Source organism: Prionailurus viverrinus, chromosome B1, assembly GCF_022837055.1.
Source record: "Prionailurus viverrinus isolate Anna chromosome B1, UM_Priviv_1.0, whole genome shotgun sequence".
NCBI classification, from domain to species: Eukaryota; Metazoa; Chordata; class Mammalia; order Carnivora; family Felidae; genus Prionailurus; species Prionailurus viverrinus.
Window position 1 is genome coordinate 86,278,361 of NC_062564.1, and position 13,941 is coordinate 86,292,301.

Sequence of the window (13,941 nt, forward strand, 5' to 3'; positions counted from 1 at the left end):
GGCCCGGATGAGAGATGATGGAAGTTTAGACCATGATGGTAACAGGAGGCAAGATAAGTAGTGGTCAGATTATGGATATATTTTAAAGGTAGAGCTGACATGATTTGCTTTGGATTGAACCTTCGGTGTGAGAGAAGAAGGAGAGTCAAGGATGACCCCAAGGTTTTTGTACCCAAGGTATTGATAGACTCATTCCACCGTTTTTCTTCTGTGGGAAGGAAGAATATATTTGTCAGAATACTCCAGAGAAACAGGATCAATAGGATGTCTATAAATATAGGGAAAGGAATTTATTGTAAGGAGTTGGCTCACATGATTATAAGTCGACAAGGCCCAAAATCTACAGGGCACGTCTGCAAACTGTGGACCAGAAGAGCTGATGGTATAGTGTTAGTCCCAAGGCCAGCAACTCAGGACATGGAAAGTACTCGTGTGTTTCAGTTCAAATGTGAAGGCAGGAAAAAGTCCAATGTTTCTGTGTGAAGGCAGTTAGGCAGGAGGAATACTCTCTTACTTACAGGGGAGTCAGTCTTTTTGTTCTGTTCAGGCATTCAACTGACTGGATGAGGCCCAGCCACCCCAGGGAGGACAATCTGCTTGCTTTACCGTCTATTGATTTCAATGGTATTCGTATCCAAAATCACTCTCAAAGAAACACCCCAAAAGATGTTTAGCCAAATATCTGGGCACATCATGGCTTAGTCAAGCTGACACACAAAATTAACCACTGCAGAGGAGGACAAGATTTGGACAGGAAAACAAGAGTTTTGCTTTGGACATGTTAAGTTAGAGATATTTAATAGACCTCAAAGGAGAGATGTGGGTCAGCAACTGGTTGTAGAGACCAGTGTCCTTGAGGTATAGTACTTTTCTTCTCCCTTATACATCCCATACACAATCCTGATATGACATTCCTTGTTTTAACATTGACTTTAATTGACTCTGTCCTAGTTGTTAAGATTAAATTGCTAATTTACTGGCACTTATTTAGCTATATCAGAAAATTTATTCCTTAAGACATCATGGCTTCTTGCTTTTTTGAACCTTTACCTTTCTGGATGCCCTCTCCCCATCTGTCCACCTGGGAAATACCTTTTTAAGATTCATGAAATGGTGTCACCTCTTCCCTGAATATTCCTGAATCATTTAGGCAAACTTCAAACTATAGACACTCCCATTCTTGTTTCTCTTCAGATTCTTCCTCCTTTCCTTTCTTCCCTTCTTTCTCTGTTTTTCTTTTTTCTAAAAAAAATCAAAAGTTTTCATTTTCTATACTATATATACATATAGAATTAAAGCAATAAAGAAAATAATAAATGATAAGAAAAAGCACCTAAAATCCCAGCGTAAAAATGTTTAACTAGGTTTCAAGAGTTTTCTAGGTTTATTTACACAAAAACTACATAATTTTATAAAATGAGTGTTTTTGTAACTTTTTTCATAATGTGCTTTTTAAAATCAATAATATGTCATGACTATCTTTTAATGTCAATGAATTAGCCACATATGACTTATTTTAATAGTTGCTTATTTGAATGTATGGATATAAGATATTTTATTTATTTCATCTCCCAATAAAGGGTTTCAGTTGCTTTCACTCTTTTTATAATAAGTAACTCAACGATTCATATGCAGCTTTGCATGAGTCTTTTTAATTATTGCCTAGGTTTCATTATTTAGAGATGATTTATTTAACCAGTCCCTAACTGATGGATATTTCAATCATACCACACACACACACACACACACACACACACACACACACACTTGAAAGAATGGAAGGAGAAGGGAAGGAAAGAAGGAAAATGTAGGAAAAAGGAGAATCATTAGCTCATATAACTGGAACTTCCAGGGCAACCTGGCTTTAGGCCCATCTGGATCCAGGGCAAAAATGGTGCCATGAGGACTACCTCCATTTCTTGGCTCTCTTTTCCTCTGGGTCGGCTTTATTTTCAAACAAACTGTCCATGCTATATCAACACTGACCCTAGGCGGCTCCAAGCTTATATTACTGTCCTGAACTTCCATGATTCTCTGAAGGAGAGACAATTCCTTTTCTGGTGGTTCCAGCAACATTCCCAGAGAGAGCTTTAATTGGACCAGCCTCAGTCACATGCCCATCTTTGAATCAATCACTGTGGTCAAGAGGAAGGTGATCTGGGTGACCAGTGTACCCCTGGAGCCAGGAGAGGGATTCTGTCTCCTCTCCCCTCTGCAAACTTCATGGGCTGAGAATGTAGGTAGGAAGGTTTTGAAAAGGTATAAAGGTGTTCTGTTACCAGAGGACGTAGGCATGGTAATTGAGAAATACAAAACAACAATACATAAGGTGGATTAACATAGTTTACCAAAAAAAATAAACACTAGTGCTTTTTTGTGGAGAAAAAAGGTTTTCTTTTTCTTTTTCTTTTTCTTTTTTAAAGGTTTTTAATGACACAAATCTGTGTAACATCAACCTGCAAAATGTCCACGACTGGAACTTTATTTTAACCAACGGATGCCACACTGTTTCTATTTTAAGGTTGGGTGACTCCTGCCCCTTGCCAATCAGCCTTGTCTTCTTGTCTTTTTGCAACATCTGTCAGTTACTCATCCATGGATGGTGGGCAGAATTGGATCAATGAACTTCCACTGTCCTGGGCAGACATTACTTCATCTCTGTGCCAGGTCTGTTGCTTATGGCAGCTGAAGTATCGCAGACTTTTTTTTTTACTTCTCCCATGCTGAAGATTTTCCTTAACAGAGAATTGGCAAGAGGGGATGCAGAAGAAATGAAGGGCATTACAGCCAAAGCTGAGACCTTTGTTTTGAATCTCCTGGGAGATTATTAGATAACTAATATACTGATCCCCAAATGGTCACATTTTATGTTAGATTATTTCCGGTCTCACCAAAGGTCAGCATATAATCTGAGTCCTGACTATACTAAGGAACGTGAATGACCTGGATAGGTTAATCATTTGGTGGTCCTTGAGATCACTTTATTTGGCACTTAGTTGGAGAAACTGAGGGTAGCGGAAAAGCCTAGATCACTAGTAGCTGTCTCCCCTCCTCTGTCCAAAAGTTGCACACCCCACTCAGTAGGACGAAAACCCCGTGATATCAGGACACACACTTGTAGCAGGCAGATAATTAACTATCTACCTTTGCATGATTCTGGGGACTTGCAAACTCCACCCCACTGCTATTCCAGGCAGATAATCCTAGTGTTCCTTCTGAACATGCATAGTAGTCCCCAGCCGGAGTTCTAGAAAATAGTTTTCTCCATCTTGTTGCACACTTAGTTGGGCCATTCTCAAACCTGCCCAGCTTAGAGGAATGTAGAGAAATTTGAAGAAGCTGACATTTAGCAAGTGGATCATTAAATTTTGGAGCCAAAGTTAACTGATTCAGAGCCAATGTGAACCAGGGTTTAGTGACACCAAGAAGAGAATGAAATGATAACATGTATGTGATGGAAGGTGAGGGTTGGGTGGGGGAATAGGGAGAGTTTGCCAGTAAAAACAAGATGAAACATAGAACTATTTTCAAACTCTTTTTAGCTGTAGAACGCTTTATTCGAGGGAAATTTTGCTCCAATTTGGAAAAGAAGGCGGTTGGGTTGAAGAGTGGCCAAGCCCCAATCATTCCTCCCCCCACCATACAGCAGCCCCTGAGGCCCTTGGAGGGAATTCTCAGGACTCAACATGGCTTAAAAACCGCTGACCTAGACTGTCTACTAGAGTAACAGTGAAGAATGCAGTTTGCTCAGAGACAAACTCACGCTGCCTAGGCTCTGTTCCAATGTTAAAAAGAGAGCACAGCTAAGGAACACACAATATCAAACCATTAAACAGGTAGCTTTGTGTGATTTTTCATCAGACAATGAAGGGGATGCTTTGTGTTCTTAAACTATTCTCTTATTGTTGTTTACCTTTGGAATGGCGTGTATAGGGTGGTGAAACTTTCCTTAACATCGGGTGTAATTCTAACAGAGCTTAGGTTGATTATTTTTTCCAATACCCTTCTTACTAGTTTTGTTTTAACTGGGACAGAACTCTTCCTACCTCTCCCTCGAGCTCTGGTCAATCAAGAGCTGACTATACTTCTCTCATGTTAGCCTATTGTATGATGTACATTTCCTTAAGCTCCCTTGGAGAGGAAAATGTTTCTGTTCAAGAATGCACCCCTTGCATCTAACACAGGATCTACCAATAGTTAATAAATATTTGCTGAATGGATGACAAGAGCAGCGACAGAATGGCTACAAGCCCTATAGAACAACAAAACAGCACAAAGGTGAAACCAGACAGGTGCATAAGATGGGGCCTTTGGAGCTGATTTGAATCCTAGTTATGTAAACTCTTTAAGACTTCATTTTCTCATCCAGAAAATGGGAGTCATAATACGGGGAAGTTGCATTTTTCTCAGGCATGTAGTTGCAATTACCTTAAAACCCTTACATTATCCATGAAGTAAAATAAGTACGCGTGGTTTGGTACGTTCCTCTACCAACTCTCAGCAACTCCAAAATCGTCCCCTTCTCCTCCACTGTTTATTTTTCAGTACAGATGAAGTAGCTGTTCTCACACACACACACACACACACACACACACACACAACTGAGAGTATATAGTTGAATTCATGTTACAGGTGCATTTGGGCCCACTCTGCTTTATAGACCTCCTAGAGGTGCTGGGATTATTAAGCTCGTTAGTGTTGGAAAAAGCCTGACCTAATATCTGACATATGGCCATGGGTGTACAATTAATGTGAGCCCCTTCCCCTTGTGTCATGATGACAGTAGAGTGCAGTGAGAGGATCTGTCAGAGGCTGGCTCGATTCTTATCTGACTCTCTTCCACCACTGCACCTCTCTAAGCCAACTTATAGAATACCTCTAACTCCTGAGAAACAGCGTTTTGAAAAATAGATCACATCACACTATGATTTTCTTATATTGCATCCAAATGGCTCCTACAAAATAGAAGCACAGTATTCCTTTCCTCCAGGACAAATGTTCAGGACTGGTCACAACTCCCTTTCCAATTGTGTAAGTTTGGTAAATTGTGGACGGTTCACTCTTTCCCAAACACTCACTCCCCAAACACTGTTACAGAGCTCTGTCCCAGCCAGGCTCTGTGCTAGGTCCAAAGACCAAGAAAACACAAGTGAGAGATAAACAAGTGAATGGACAGTTATTAGTACCACGTGATCATGTAAGTGTCAAGACAGGGCAACGCTCATGATTCTCAGAACATTGAGGAAGTGACTAACCCAGAACAGGGGCTGAAGGAGCAATGGGCAAAGGCAGCTTTCTGGAAGAAGGGCTCCTGAATTGAGTGCCTTCGAAACTGCAGCAACAGGCCTCTGCTAAAGTGTTATTGGGGTAAAACACAGTAATTTTAGTTTCATAGAAATGTAGAGCCTTAATATTTGAAGGAACCTGGGCAACCTATTTCCACGTTGTGTTCCTTCGAAAGTATGTGCTCTGGGATTAGACTGTCCGGGTATGAACTCAGACTTGGCCACCTTTAATCTTTGGAGATTAGTTTGGGGAAAGTTCCTTAAGCTTTCTGTGCCTCAGTTTCTTCACTAATGAAGTGAGGGAAAGTAAGAGAACCTAGAATAGAGTCAGTTTTCAATGAATGTTGACCATTAAAATGATATCCTTTGCTATTGCTGATTACCAGCAAATGCTTACAAGAAAGTACATTATTAAGTTCTTTGATTATTTGTTAAATAATTGTTTCTAAACAATTACTTACACTGTTCTAAACTGTTTCTAACAGTTTTTCTGCTGATGGGCTTTCAATAAATAAAAGATTTTATAAATATTTCCCCTAATTTCAAAAGTCTTCAACATCTTTCATGGAAGCCAGACCTTGTTCAAGACAGATGCCTTATTATTTTTTTTTTTAATTTTTTTTTTCAACGTTTATTTATTTTTGGGACAGAGAGAGACAGAGCGTGAATGGGGGAGGGGCAGAGAGCGAGGGAGACACAGAATCGGAAACAGGCTCCAGGCTCTGAGCCATCAGCCCAGAGCCCGACGCGGGGCTCGAACTCACGGACCGCGAGATCGTGACCTGGCTGAAGTCGGACGCTTAACCGACTGCGCCACCCAGGCGCCCCCAGATGCCTTATTATATCAAATTATTTAGCGCTGAGATTAGAGTGAAGCAGAATGAAAGGGTTTTTAAAAATTTTGTCTGCCATGGACTTTAGATAACCTTTCTCCTAATAGCCATAAAACTATTATACACATACTAAAATACATGAATAAGAAAATTAAACCCCATTAATTCATATTCCTCTCAAAATTTATGACATGGTCTAGAGCTTAGTAAACCCTTTCTTAATAAAAAGTGAAAATTAATCATGTAAACATGGTCTTGCTTGAAATATTTAAATGCTTAAGGAAACATACTTTGAAACACCCCTAGTCCATGGGGGATGTCACCTACATACAACTGGTTTACTAGGTAGAAGGAGATCATTAAAATAACTCTAAGAGGCCAATAATTGTTAGGCTAGACAGATCACATGCTTCAAAAATAATGAAACTCTATATCTTTAAAGATATTCCATAATTACGATTTTCAGTTAAATAAAGCTGACCTTAGGGTCGCCTGGGGGGCTGAGTCAGTTAAGCCTCCGACTAGGCTCAAGTCATAATCTCATAGCTCGTGAGTTCCAGCCCTGCGTCGAGTTCTGTGTCTCCTTTTCTCCCTCCCCCTCCACCTCTCACGCTCTGTCTCTCTCTCAAAAATAAATAAACATTAAAAAATTTTTTAAATAAATTAAAAACATAAAGCCAACCTTTCCCCCAATAAGGAAGTTTTATTATAGATAGATAGATATTAATATAACATGCTCAAAGTGGTAATGCAGAGAAAGGTTAGTCAAATTCATCCTTCTGGGATTTGTGCCTTTGTGTTGCTACTTTCCCATTACTCAAAGGTCAGAACTCAACACACCCAGTTAAGGTTAGGGAAGGGCCTTGAGCCTTGGGTGCTAGTGATTCTGACAGAGCAGATGGTAAAGGGAGTTCAGTATTTGTCAGAGGCTGCCTGCCCAGGTAATCATCGTGAACTTAAGTGGGTTTAGAACTGTCTTTGATTTTTACTCTCTCCTACACAGAGCTCTCTCTAATATGTTTCATTCTGTGGGACATAACAGGATTTGGGCATTACTAGGTTAAACACAGCTAACTAAATATGCTTTGCTGCAAGATTTCTAGTGGCCTTCAATGTGGTCATGAATCTTTGAGAGAGATGTGGTAGCAATCATCTCCTAAACTTTCTTGGCTCTAGAAGCCTTTCTGGTGAAACATCTTACAGGACCAGGTTCTTCAGAACATACTCTAGAAAACGCTATATTAATACATCCACTGCATTGCCAGAGTAAAAAGTGAATCAACTTTAATTCTTTCAATGGCAGCACTGTTGCAGAAATACGGTCTAAACTTCTGGATGGCCTCGTACAACCTGGATCCTGCCGACCTCCCCAGCCTTGGTCTCATTTTTCAGTACATCCTCCCACATTCATGCTCCGGGAAGAGAACGACTGGCGGATTTGCTGAAATGGAGCTGGGCCTTGCTCGAGCTGTCTCCTAGCTCCCCACTGCATACCTCCACCCCCAACTTTTGCTTGGCTTACTTCCACCCAGTTTTTGGAGTAAGTTCTGGGGAAGCCTTTTTAGATCCCCACACCTGCACTCAAAGCCTCTTTTATGTGTTCCCATACCCACCTCATATGAGTCCCATCACTGCCTCTACTGCTCTGAGGCTAGTTGCCCATCACTGAGGTTCATTTGTGCCCTCCACTGCCATGCCGTATTGCCAGTGCCAGGGCCTAATACAGGTACCTGGCACACAGAAGACCAAAACTATATCTGTGAAACTAGTGAGACGATAGCTCTTGCTAGACAATTGATGGCACCCCCCACTGCTGCTAGTAATTCAGGACCATCAGGGCCCATCGTGTGGGCATATACAAAGGTTTGCTCACCCATAGACGGGCAGCAGAGAGTTCCTACTTTACCTTGGTCACCAAGTATTCTTTTATGGCACAATGATGAAACTGTTCTATTGATCCGCATTAACAGGGAAGCACTAGTGGCACGTATACTGGAGTTTCTATACAAAGACCTCTTTTTTTGACACCGGGACACTGGGCCCTATTAGATGGACATGGGAGGATGATGCAGAGTTGGCTTAAAGAAAAGTGAGTCTGGTTCAATTCCTTAGAACTGCCAGCTTTGGCTCAGAGCCAGAGCCTCAGGACAACCTGGTCCAGGTACTTATTCATCATGCTCTTCTTTTTGGTATCCAGAGAGATATCATCAAAGTCTGGGGAGGCAGCCACATAATTTCTTTCTCATCATTGCTATGGCATCTCAGATTTCTTTGCTATTCTACAGCAACAGCATTGAGGATGTGTCCATAGCTCCCATCTCGAAGTTTTGCTTCATAGCAGGCTCAAAGGAGAGATAAAGATGGCCATGCTATCAGAGTGCTTGGTAGGGAAAAGGGACTAAAATAGCTTCTCCAGAACTTGGACTTCTCTATGACTTCCAAGGAGTTCTTTAGGATGGTGACCAACAAAGCTGGCAACCTTATGGGAGTGTATCACAAGAGTCCAGAAGCAGCCCGTATAAAAGCTTCTGTTTCTTCTGTCACGGGAGTAGATTAACATCTCTAATTCAGGATGACTTGGCTATGTTGCTCAAGACTCAAGCCTCGTTCACTTCCTGCTCCTTTCATCTAATCAGCCTGCACAATTAGGATGGGGTTTCTACCTCAAGTATGTCACAGTGGAGTACTGCCCAGGTCAATTTCCTCAAAGACTCTTCCCCCATATTGCCTATTACCCAACTTCACAGTCTTTCCTGTCCCTACATTTTGGTCTTGGAGCTTGTGGCTCACCATCTTGATGAGATGAAAGATGGGTGCCAGTGTGTGTGTGTGTGTGTGTGTGTGTACATGCAACCGTGAGGAGTCAATCTTTCTTTTTTGTATAGTCCACTCATGCACTGAACTCAAACAGCAAACTATGCTGTAGTTGTGCAAGAATAGCTCCATTTGTCATTGGGGAACTCTGGGGTAAAGCCACAAAGTGTGCTCCTCCACCTGTTGGTCCCTCAAAGGGAAGGATGCAAATTCTTGTGTATTTTTGGTTTCCCTTCGTGATTGGAGAGGTAAACAGCTTGATAGGAATGCATGTTGCTGCTATTGCCATCATTTTTTTTCGAAATTGACAAATTCTCAGTGAAAAATTCAGAGTCACAGGAAAAGCTAGAATTATAACACAGGTTTCAAAAACGAAGACACAGTACTCAAGACCCTCAAACTTGCTGCCTCTGTAAATCAAACTGCAGTCTTTTATGGGCGATGTAGGTGCTTGGGGTAGGAGAAAGAATGAGAATTGAAGTATAGTGAAGAGAGATAGCGTGAATGCAGAGTCATAGCTTCCTCTCTGCAGCGAGGCCATGTGTTTCCTGAATTAATAGAGATACTATATAGTTAATATGTGAAAAAGACAAAGGCCACTTTGTGATGTCGTTTTCTTATAATTTTCTCTATGTTGTTAGAACCTGAACTGACTTTTTGCTATAGAACTAATTCATTAAATTTTCTAACAGACTTGAAGGAGGGGCAGTTTCTATACAGAGAATTGTATATTTACTAAGTAGCCCTCTGAGCTTCAATGAAAGATACGCTCTCACCTTGGTTTCGCTACTTAGAGGTAATCTCACACCACATTAATCAATATTTTGCTGCCCATTTTACCATATAATCCAGTGGATGTTAAAGATATAGTTTACCATATAGGCCTGATTAATTGAAGAAAAATATAGCTTCTTATTGCTGACATTATGAGGTTAGAAATAGCATCCTATGCTAATCTGCAATGCCAAGAAATGAAGATGGTTTAAATCAGATCTCATGACTAATGCATGAGATCCAAAGTTCTTTTATTCCTGGCTATTTTAGAAAACTGGGGTGTATTTTTACCCTAAAAACTAATTCTATAAGATTTATTGAGATAATACAAAATGCCTTATTATTAATAGCTCACAATCAAGATTTTGTAATACCGATGATCACAGAAATGCTGTTTCTCCATTAAAAATTTTTTTAAATTATGTATATGCATTTACTTAAGTTCAGATTCAAGGATATTATGTTTGATCCTTAGTGTTTTTTTTTTAATATTCAATAGCTGGAAAGACAAAGGAAAGTTTAGATTGCTTTCTGTGGTAGTTATTCCATTTTAATTATAGTTATTGTACATTCGTTTAAACAGAAAGAAATATATCTAGCAATAAGGTAAGGCTGTTATTTTTGCTTGTTTTTGTTTTGGTCATGACAAACTGTGAAATGCTGTGTTTTTCCTATAGTTCTAGTCCATGAAATCCGCAATCTTTCCACTTGATTTACGAAGGACCCTTAATTACTGCTGTCATTAGCACCTAGTGTTCAAAACAGTCTGTTAAAATGTACTGTTAGTCTCACCTCCAAGTCCCTGCTTGCTTTATTTTAATTTTTTTCCAAGGGTAACTAAAACAATAATTGCCTTAATAACAACAATCATGTACAGAGAATTAAATAAAATTCCAAGGTTTTTTGTGCCTATTTCTTTTTGTTCAGAATTCGGCATTTGTGTGTTAAGATTGGCTTAGAGTTTGAACAAGTGTCCCTAAGCAGGGTTGTTACAAGCAAGGACTTATTACCTGGGTTTTAAAAACGAGTCACTCATTTGCCTTTTTCTTTCCACATGGGTAGGAATGACAGACAACTGCTGTGAAGCTTCAATGTTTCTGCCTGGTCATGCACAGTTCTGCAATATAATGCATAAATGTATAACAACAACTTGGGCTTGCATGATATCTCGCTTGGAATAAGGAAATCCAGCCAGGCGCGTCCACGCGGCCATCTTCGCGCGCGCGCACACACACACGTGCGCGCGCGTGTACACACACACACACACACACACACACACACAGGTCAAAAGTTGATTCATTCCCGAGATCCCCCAGAATCTTTTCTTCCTCTCTTTCCGGCAGCTCAGCTTCCAGTCAGGGTAGTAGTGAGGTTGGGGGCGTGGAGAGGCGGGGAGGGCGAGGCGAGGGAGGCGGGAGCCGGGTGCCGGTGCGTGCGGCGCCCGCTCCTGCCGGGTGAGTCCGGGCCGGGTTTTGCGCCGTGTCCCCCGGCTTGTCTCACGGCCTCCAGCCGCCGCCGCTGCCGTGTTTACTGAGCTCGCGCGTCCTGATATCACTCCGCTGGCATGGAGGAGGAGGAGGAGGTGGAGGAGCGAGAGGAGGAGGAGGAGGCGGCGGCGGCGGCGGCGGCGGCGAGCAGTTGATCATTGTGATGGTGGCAGGAGCAGCGGCGGCAGCGGCAGCCCAGCCGAGCGTTAGGGGCTGCTCTCCGCGCGGCGTTTTGCAAAGGACTTCACCGATCTACTTTTGCAGTCGCCTCGGACTGTCCATGTGTTTACTTCCCCCAGCCCGAGGATTCGATATCTAGGTTCCTGTGAAATGCAACTGAGCAGCCAAAGTACTTTGAGAACACGGGGCGGCATAAACACCAAAACTTTTTTGTGGAAGGAAATTGCAATAAGCAAGCTTGCCGTTTTCCGATGCGGTGTGGAGTGAGTGTGTGTCGCGCGTGTCCGCACTGGAGGCATATGCTTGTGTGTGTACATGGGGTGTATTTTTCGGTACGTAGGGAGAAAATGCTTGCCAACCACCGGAAATCTCCTGGAATTTATTAGAAAATAATGGATTATAAAAAGAAGGCAGGAGAGGAGCGGATCTCCCCTTGAGTTGCAACCCGATTTGCTGCTGGCTCAGTTTGTTGTGATTCTTTTTGTTGATAGGTGTCTGATGGTATTCTGATAACACCCCCCCTTCTTTTTTCCCCCTCGAGCTTTACAGTTTAAAAAAAGGAAACAAAAAAAAACCTACCCCAAAATCTCTCCCCCTTTTTTTCGCCCCGTCGAGATCGCTGTTTCCATCCATGTGCTTGCGTCTCCCCCGCGTTCCACTTAAACTATTTTAATTCTTGGACCCAAGGAGGAGGCTGATAGGGGGGTGGATAAAAAAAAGTTCTTCCAAAATAGTGTGCCCGGGGAGCAGGATGGGGGATTTCGCAGCCCCCGCTGCTGCCGCGAATGGCAGTAGTATTTGCATCAACAGTAGCCTGAACAGCAGCCTCGGCGGGGCCGGGATCGGTGTGAATAATACTCCCAATAGTACTCCCGCTGCTCCGAGTAGCAATCACCCCGCTGCCGGCTGCGGCGGCGGCGGCTCCGGGGGTCCCGGCGGCGGCTCAGCGGCCGTTCCTAAGCACAGCACCGTGGTGGAGCGGCTCCGCCAGCGCATCGAGGGCTGCCGGCGGCACCACGTCAACTGCGAGAACAGGTATCAGCAGGCTCAGGTGGAGCAGCTGGAGCTGGAGCGCCGGGACACTGTGAGCCTCTATCAGCGGACCCTGGAGCAGAGAGCCAAGAAATCCGGCGCCGGCACGGGCAAGCAGCACCAGAGCAAACCCCAGCAAGATGCGGAGGCTGCCTCGGCGGAGCAGAGGAACCACACGCTGATCATGGTGAGGGCGCACTGGCAGCAGGCGTGGGGCGCGCGCGTGGGGGGGGGGCGTGGAGCTTCTTACATGGGGGGACGGGTGTTTGATTTGCACGGTGGCGAGGTGGGCTGAAACCGAAGGGTTAACATCAACTTTTCTGAGGAAAAAGCTGTCGTCGTCGCTACCTGTTAATCTGTCAGGGTTGTCAGATTTGGGGAAGAGGGGGCGAGAGGGGAGAAGCCAGTCACGACTGCGAGGGGCGGAGGGAGCCTGAAGCGTCGGAGTGAGGCACTGGAAAAGTTTCCCCCCCTCTCCCTTTCTTAGATACCGATTTGAAAGAGAGTGAACCCAGAGTTGAAACCTCGCTCCTCCTCTTCACGACTCCCCACCCCACCCCTCGCCGTGCCGCTTCGCTTCTCCAGACCAGCCCCCCCCCCCCCCCTTCACCCACCCCTCTCAGCACAACCGCCGGGTGCAGAGAGAAATTGATGCAGTTGCCGATTCTGGGCGGGCACCAGGCCCTCAACCCCTGGGGGGAGGAAGGGGAAGGGAGAGTCTCTCGCCTCTTCTCCCTAGCTAACCCCCTTTGGGCTGAGAAAGTCTGAGAGTTTTGTGAATGAACTTTGAAGTGGATGAGAAGCGAGCGAGGGTGGCTGCGCGCGCGTGTTGACGGGAGCGCGCGCGGATGCGGGGAGCGGGTGCGCTCTGTCGCCGCTCCAGCCCCGAGGCTGGCCCGGCAGGTGGAGCGGCCGCGAGGGTCCGGGGGGGTGGGGGGGGGAGCGGCCGGGCGTGGGGATCAGGGGAGAGCTACGCCCTCGGCCTGCGCCCAGGGTCCGGGCCACGCCAGCTCCACTGGAGATTCTTTCTCCTCCTCCTCTTAAACTTGCTCGCACGGAGCTTGCTAGCTTCAACCTCCACATCGCTCCCCGCCAACTTTACAGGATAGTGTAATAAGCCGGGAGAAGTGGAAGGTAGCAGGGAGGTGAAAGAAGCTTAAATGGCTGGGTGGGTGGGTTCGAGGTAGAGGAGCAGCCAATGGCTTAACTTCCCTGGGAGGAAGGGGCAGTTCCCACCCCCTAACCCTGAGGGTAGAATCCTTTCTCTTATCTTCTCTCTCCTGCTCTTTTGCTTTCCTTTCTGGGTGGGGGGGGGGGGGAGGCCGGAAGCTTGGGAAAGGTGTCTGCAGCCCCCTCCCCCACCGCGCCGCCTGGCTCCAGGCTGCGCGCGTGTGCGGGGTGCGCCCGGCTGTGGGAATCCAGGAGCGCGGCGCGGCCGCGCGCTGTCGCGGGTTTCCCTGGCCGACTGCACCTCAATCCGCAGCGCAGGGCCCGGTGTGGGCGTCCCCCTCCGTGTGCGGTTTATACACCGCGCAC

General features: G+C 44.8%; 1 protein-coding gene across 3 annotated transcripts in view; it reads left to right on the forward strand.

Moving 5' to 3' along the window:
• Window positions 1-13,941, forward strand: part of MAML3 (mastermind like transcriptional coactivator 3) — a 606,598-nt gene that overhangs the window by 182,593 nt on the left and 410,064 nt on the right. For 2 of the 3 annotated variants that reach the window (XM_047856756.1, XM_047856757.1), the window contains exon 1: window positions 11,306-12,592. The exons of the other annotated variant lie outside the window; for it this stretch is intronic. In XM_047856756.1, coding sequence (XP_047712712.1) covers window positions 12,125-12,592 — 468 coding nt within the window. In that variant the 5' untranslated portion in view covers window positions 11,306-12,124. Of the gene's footprint in view, window positions 1-11,305; window positions 12,593-13,941 lie in introns of those variants that run through there. 3 annotated transcript variants of the gene reach the window in all.